The sequence below is a fragment of the Octopus bimaculoides genome, chromosome 7 (assembly GCF_001194135.2).
Source record: "Octopus bimaculoides isolate UCB-OBI-ISO-001 chromosome 7, ASM119413v2, whole genome shotgun sequence".
Taxonomy (NCBI): Eukaryota; Metazoa; Mollusca; class Cephalopoda; order Octopoda; family Octopodidae; genus Octopus; species Octopus bimaculoides.
In genome coordinates this window covers 56262077-56269650 of record NC_068987.1, presented here as the reverse complement: position 1 = coordinate 56269650, position 7574 = coordinate 56262077, and the positions used below count along the sequence as shown (strand labels likewise).

At 35.8% G+C, this 7574-nt stretch overlaps 1 protein-coding gene across 1 annotated transcript in view; it reads left to right on the top strand.

Annotated features, from left to right (window-relative positions):
• The first annotated feature begins 4620 nt into the window (after positions 1–4620).
• Positions 4621–7574, top strand: part of LOC106875691 (40S ribosomal protein S10) — a 15414-nt gene continuing 12460 nt past the window's right edge. The window contains exons 1-3 of the mRNA XM_014923939.2: positions 4621–4639; positions 4838–4883; positions 6585–6726. Of these exons, the coding sequence (XP_014779425.1) occupies positions 6586–6726 (141 nt within the window). The 5' untranslated portion in view covers positions 4621–4639; positions 4838–4883; position 6585. The remainder of the gene's footprint in view (positions 4640–4837; positions 4884–6584; positions 6727–7574) is intronic.

The following is a 7574-nucleotide window of genomic DNA, read 5'->3' as shown; positions in this document are numbered from 1 at the left end:
AAAAAGATCAAGATGACTAAAAAGATAATGCATTTTGATGCTCATATTCGCTCCTATATTACGAAAAGTTGATATCAAATTGTTAACAAAGTCTTTATATATTTCACTTTTGTGTTTCTCAAGAAAGTTTTGCACTACTTCTGCAAAGGCTAGACAAGCTGATGCTTCATTTTCGCTCATCGTTTTCACGAAATTTGTGTCCTTCAAGAGCTTACGGATCTGTGGTCCATCAAAAATCCTTGCTTTAAGTTTTTCAATCGTCAAGTCTGGAAATACACTGCAGATATACTTGAAACACTCCCCAATTTTGTCAAGAGCTTTAACGAATTGTTTAATCAATCTAAGTTTGATGTGCAAGGGTGGGGAAATGATCTTATCTCGCTCACCTAATGGTTCTTGCAATATATTGGCAGCTCTATATGGAGCCATATTTATTCGAGGCGACCAGTCTTTCTTAATATAGTGGTTTACTCGGTCTCTACTGTCCCACATGCAAAAAAAGCTTGGGTATTTGGTCTAACAAGATTGCAATCCCATGAGAAAATTCACCATCTTTAAGTCAACGCAGACGACCCATTTATGATCATGATACAATATCTTCTCTAAAACCAACTTAGTTTCTTCATATTTTTCCTTCAGAGTTGTTGAGTGGTCGAGAGGGACAGAGCCATACACATTTCTGGTGTGCAACAATACACATTTTAAACTATGCTTAGAGCTGTCTGTTAAAAAGACGGCATTCTTCTGGTTTGTATTCCTCAATGCCAAGTTTATTATAAAAAGCCCACTAACATTTCTGCAGTAAACTAGCTCTTCCTCTTTTGCGAAGAAAGAAAGGAACTCTTCATGCCGTCCCGATAACAGTTTATACGGACACCATTCTCTAGAAGATTCTTCACTTTCGGTCGGGCAGCCAACAGTTCTGCAGAATTTTTTGGGAGGTCCAAGTCACGAACCTACTTGGGAGAATAGCTGAGGTAAAGTCTCAACAAAAAAGTCTTGAACTCTAGTGTCATCTTCAGGTGATGAATCTTCTTTGGTTGAGGGCAAAGCTATTTGAGACAAGACATTGAAGACAGAAACAGGAAGCTCTTCACTGCGTAAAACCGGTCTAATAGCAGAGGCAAGATTAGGGTAGACAAGTGTTTGTCGATTTTTCCAGTTAATACCCTTCAAATTTAGAATACACAAATAGCAGCCGTCTACGTGATTATAGGGCTCCCGCCATACCATTGGAATAGCAAACCTCATACTTTTCCTTGTCCTTGTAGTCCATTGTCGCAAATGTTCTGTAAATTGTTTGCAGACACTATGCGGTGCCAGTGTTTATCTTGGTCTTCCAGCTTGACCCCAAAATATGCCGTATATGCTCTTTCAACAAAATCAGTGATGTTTTTTCGATTTTTAGGTAATGTATATTCTCCACAAATATAACAAAACACATTTGGAGAATTAACGCAACTCTTTCTTGAAGAGGACATCTTGCTCACTTTCTATTGCTTAGTTCACCACAACATCTAAAAACTACGGAAAAAAGAAAAATAAACTTAGAATTAGAATAAGGTAACGAACACTGCGTACTGGACGTACACACATACATAGTGATAATAGGGATGTTCAATAACTTAAAAAGGTTATATTTGAATTCAGGAGACCGATTTTTATTTCCTAAACACCAAAAACCTTGTAGACCAGTGTAATCATAGGAAGTTGTTCCAACCGAATGTACAAAGGATATAAGCAACTGCGTGAAGGAAACTGCGGGTCGCTTGAAGTAGCAGCGAAATATTCCTCGAATCGTATTCTACTTTCTTACGAATGGATACGTTGAACATTGGTTTCAAATTTTGGCACAAGGCCACCAATTTCAGGGGAGGGGTAAGTCGATTACATTGACTCCAGTGCTCAACTGCTACTTATTTTATCGGTCCCGTAAACATGAAAGGCAAAGTCAATCCAGGCTAAGCTTTATAAAGAAGTGCCGATCTCTGAAAGTGGACGGTGCCCGTGGAAGAGGGAAACCCAGGAAGACATGGGATGAAGTGGTGAGAACCGATCTCAGGTTGCTGGGCCTCACGAAGGAAATGACAATGGATTGAGATGTCTGACGATATGAGGTTCTTGAGAAGGCCCGCCCAGTCAGCCAAACTGAGTTCTAGAAGCGCTGTGTTCCACTCGCACGTAACAATAAAACTTTCCACACACCTTACATGCACTAGGCTTATCCCTGCCCACTGCATCATTACTATCCCGTAGTCCCCCATCCCTTCTATATACTCAGTTTTTCACCAGTCACTGCACTACTATTGGCCCTTTTGCTTCTTTGGCAATACCCTGTCACTTACATTAAGACTTCCATACCTTGAGCACTTGCCGCCATCTATATCTCCCTCCTTTTACTCTACCATCCCATTTATATTCTGATGAGTATACCCTGGCATTTCGCCACCATGTTTCTCTTACTATCTCCCACTCTCTCTTTCTCTTCTCTCAGGCTGGATAGCCATGTATCTCCTTTACACCTATTTTTGCCCTCATTCTTGATCTCTCTTTGACCGGGTAAACATGTACCTCTTCTACAATAAGACACTTTTTTCTACCTCTTTGTCTCTTCGTCACACTCAAACCTTTCATCGTCTGACACAAAATCACCTCCTTTCAAAAGATCTTTGTTTTCCTCTTCCAATGCTCTCTCTTCTCTCAAAGGATCTTTGTCTTGCAAATTACTTGGTGACCCTGCCAGTGTTGGTGCCACACGAAAAGCATTAAATCTACACTGTAAAGTGGTTGGCGTTTGGAAGGGCATCCAGCAGTAAAAACCATGTTCAAACTGACTTCGCCTCTGCTTGTGCCAAGTAGAAAGCACTCTGTCCACTCTGCTGGGTGGCTTGGTGTTATGGAGGGTGTCTAGCAGTAAAAGCCGTGTCAAAACACAGAAATCTGGTGCAGGCTTTTGCCTGGCCAGTTTCTGTCAAACTGTCCAGCCCATGCCAGCATGGAAAGCGGACGTTAAACGATGATGATGATGTTTTATGCATTCTCATGCAATACAGTTGCATGTCGAGACATGTGCATATATATGTAAATGGTAAACTTCCAGAAAAATTTACGAATTTTTAGTTGCAGTGATGGTCTGGATTTGTAGTCTTTGAATCAGCTTTCTTTCTGGTTTTGAGAAGCCTAATTCCCCAAGATCGACGCTTAGACAGTTTGTTACATATGCCAGTGCCCCAATAATTACAGGTATAAACTTGTAATTCAGGTATAGTAACTGCAAATTTCTCAATAATTCAGCATAGTTATTTTCTTCTTTTTTTTTTTTTTTACTGATTTTTAGTTTTATGTTAACATCCTTTGAGTAGCTGATTTCCACTACCGTACACATTTTCTCTTCTCCTTCCCAAATGACTATGGTTTATTATATTTACATGTCCCAGTGAAGATTTCACCGGGACATTCCACCAGTATTCTTTCTGATCACGAGTGGCTATGGCCTCTTATGTGTTTGGCTTCAGAATTATCCTTCCGATGGATCTCAATATAGAGTGTCTTTGCTACAATAATGTCTCATCGGTAGATAATATTGCGACAACATTTCTGGACAACTGCTTATGATGTGGATGATATCGTTGGTGTTAACTCCACAAAGTCTGCATCAGTTATCACATTTTGATGTTTTTCTTGCATCTCTGTCCCTTTTATGCATCAGGTATTTGGTTCATATTTCCTGTCCCTGGATTGAAAACGCAAACCTTTCAAAGTGAGTTAGTAATCCCGTTTATAAATACTAAAAGTTCCACTCTTTTACGAATCTTTAAAATCAGAGTTTAAAATAGACAGTCCGAAGTTTTTGCTTAAATCATAGCAATGGACTACCTTTGGATGCATCATCATTCCATTAAATGTATTTATGGCGTGAAAAATATTGAAAACCATCGATACATGTCAGTGACAAAGAAACGAAGAAGGTCTCAGATATGATGTGCTAAAAACAACAGCTAGGTCACCCTTAAATCTTACACATTTGTTTTTTTTTTTGCATAATCGTATGAATTCTCATGTGTAGAATACAAATTCGCAAAAATAAAAAAAGTTACGAGTTATATGGGGTGCTTAAACCAGATTTCCGCCCCTATAGATAATTAAAAAAAAATTATATCCTTCACTGAGATTGGGGACAAAAATTACCAATCTAAAATATTACTATTAATTGTGGAAGTATAATTGTTTCTTCTTTCATTAGACATAAAGTCTAATAGTTTCAAGAAATTTGAAGAAGTGACAGTACGGATCATTAGAAAATTAGGAATTTGAAACGCATCGCTAAGATTAGCTAAGGGTGAGGGGTACTGTTACGCGGTTTTCGAACTGTTTGATAACAGCGTCAAAATTCTCACTCAAAACACATGCTAGAGTCTTAACAAAAGGATATAAACAAAAAGACGAGATCGTCACACTGGGAATGCATTGATCATAGGTGCATCGACAGAGGTGACTGATTCAAAGCGCTTTAGGTAATAAACAAATGAATGACGATCGATAACTCACTACGGAACTCTCCTTAACAATAAAGTCTAAGAGTTATTGAACTTGATTTCCTTTTTCTTCCGGTTTGTGCGGTTCTAACGTGTATTACTAGGTAAGTTCGTCTTAAAATGTTTCTGTTTGTACTTTATGTTCATCTAAGACAAAATATTATTAATAAAATTTTATTCTATTTGTCTTAAGTGTTTATCCTAACTGTTCAGAAAAAAAAAAAAAAATTGAACGATTTTTTTTGTGCATTTGTTAATGAATCCAATTTCTATTGAGTTATCTTTCCTTATATTCTCTCTAGCGGCTAAATTTCCTTTCCGGTTTGTAATCTCCTACTGACAGCACAAGTAAGTTTGCTTTCCACTTAATCTATATAATTATGTTTTTAAAAATATTCATCGATCTTTCATTTTGCGTTAGATATTTAATTTAATTCTTTCTCTATCGTTTGTATGAGTTTTTAATTCATTTAGAATGTTTATTTAGCATTTATATTCAATAATTTATCATTGATTATGTTATACTATATATAATCCGTGTTCTATTTTTGTTAAAATAAGTCTTAAGATGTTTTCTATATTTTACTGCTTTTTATATTTCATCGCATCTTTAATTTTGCTAGTTAGCATTGATTGTAAATCACTGATCTCTTCAGAATAATTGTTTTTCGGAGAAATTTGTTCACACGTGTGTCCTCTTACGTAGATTTCAAATACAGTTTTTTCCGACATTGCGCTTACTAATTATAGAACTAATACCACTACTGTTAAATAAGGTAAAAGTTAACGGTTATTGTACCAATTGGAAGCAATTATTTCTTTTTAAAATTCATTTTATCAACATTGTTTATTAAAAACTCGACGAATTCGAGGTAGGGGCGCGGAAATAAGCACGAGAATGTTAACCGCGCGCTCACAACTGCGTTTATATGCGTGTATTTGATATATATATATATGGTACTATTCAGTACATGAGGGACATTACAAGTAATTATCTTTTGCGTAATCCCTACCAAATTTGTGGACTTGGGCACATCGTAGATGAGATAAAGAGGATAAAAATGGGTTTTTAGTCTTTGTACCTTACCGTTCTTCTGAAAGTATTTTACCACTTATTAAAAAATTTATCAAACTAGGGATGACACCCATATAAGCATGTATGTATACATATAGATGTAGGTATGTACATATATGTATGGATATATGCATATTTATATATATATGTGCGAGTGCGCGCACCGGGACCACTCTTCTTGAAATTGTCAATTAAAAGCGACTTAAAATATTAATCCCTTGAAAAATTGATTACAGCAACGTGTTCCTAGCCGTTAGAAGTGACTTTTTTTTTTACAGTGAATTTATTTTTCTATTAATTTTCGATCGAACCGTCTAGTTATTCTCATAAAGCAGAGAATTTCAGCGTCATTTCGAGAAATGAGGAAAATAATTAAAAACCTGATTGAAACACCGAAACGAAATGTTTAGTATAGAAAGTACGTGTTTGATGGAGAGAGAAAATGTTTTGGCTCTCAACAAAATTATAACACTGAAATTTTAAGATTTAGAAATTATCGACTTATGTTTGCAACCACTGCGCTACCGTCTGTAGTAAAACGATTTCGTTTTCGATATTTGCAGTAAATCGTGATATTTTAACACTTCACACACTAATCGAAATTACGCCAAATTAAGAAAAAGTGTTTTTGAATGTTAGATTAAATTCTTCAAATAGCTTGTAGTGTTTCAATAATTCAAACGGATTCTATTTGAATGAATTTCGTTACATTTGAATGGTTGATTAGCAACTTTACTGTTAAAAATTAAAATGTTCTATTAAAATCATGTACTGCTTTTCCTCGAAGTCATTCACAAATCTCTATAGCTCCTGCATTCTCACATTTCTCAGACACTAATAAGTTGTTAAAAATTATTAATATAAATGTTTGTAACTTGTACGAGTTAAAAGTTTTTTCATATCTCATTTCATGGAAAGAATTTTTTTTTTTTAATTTCAACTCAACTTTTAATTCATTTTTTTTTCTTTTACAGGATGTTGATGCCCAAAAAGAACCGAGTTGCCATTTATGAACACCTCTTCAAGGAGGGTGTAATGGTAGCCAGAAAAGACTTCACTGGTGTGAAGCATCCAGAAATTGATGTTTGTAATATCCATGTAATTAAAGCTCTACAGGTTAGAATATTCATTTATTTTCTCCTTATGTTCTCATGGGGATAAGGGATTCATTTTAGATATGGAGTTTCTAAAGTGGGTGGCTGACAATTTTTCACAAGTGTTTTTTTTTTTTCACAATTGTCAACAAATAGGTAAAGCAAGTCGTTTCAATATATTTGTTAACACAGAAACACGCATGAATGTATCCGGCTTAAGATTGGCTAAAATTACCCAAAATTTTCAAACTTTAATTGTTAATAACTCTATTGATTTATATATAGTGAAAATGATTTCCATGTCATTGATTAGCCTATAAAAGTAGGTCAATATAAAGACCTTCACCCGGGAACAACAACAAAAAAATTAACCAGCCTGGTGGGTGTTAAGTGTGTGGAAAACTAATATGAAAAAAGAAATGCGCGCTGACAACCCTGGGGGTGGGGAGGGGACTTTCGAAAAATACTCAAGATCCAATTTTTGTGTCATAACTTCGGGTAAAATGGATATATAGATTTTTTTTGGCACTGTCATGCTATTAGCTGTCAGAAGTGAAAGTGCTCACTGCTAGTGAAGTATCTGTCTGTCTGCCTGCCTGTTGCTGGCCTGTCGATTATTTGGCTACTGACAGCTAAATACCATGACTGGCCCGAGCGAGCTATATGTCTGTCTGTCTGTCTCTCTATCTATCTATCTATTACTCGAAAGTCCGCGCTAGCTAGTCGTGAGTGGTCGATCCTATTATCTTTAAACTTCAAACTTCATTTGTTTTCTATTTTGATAAATTCTCTCTGTTGAAAATTATATTTTTATATTTTAAATAATTTGCAATTTCAGGAAATATGTTTTTATATTAAATTTGTGTTTTC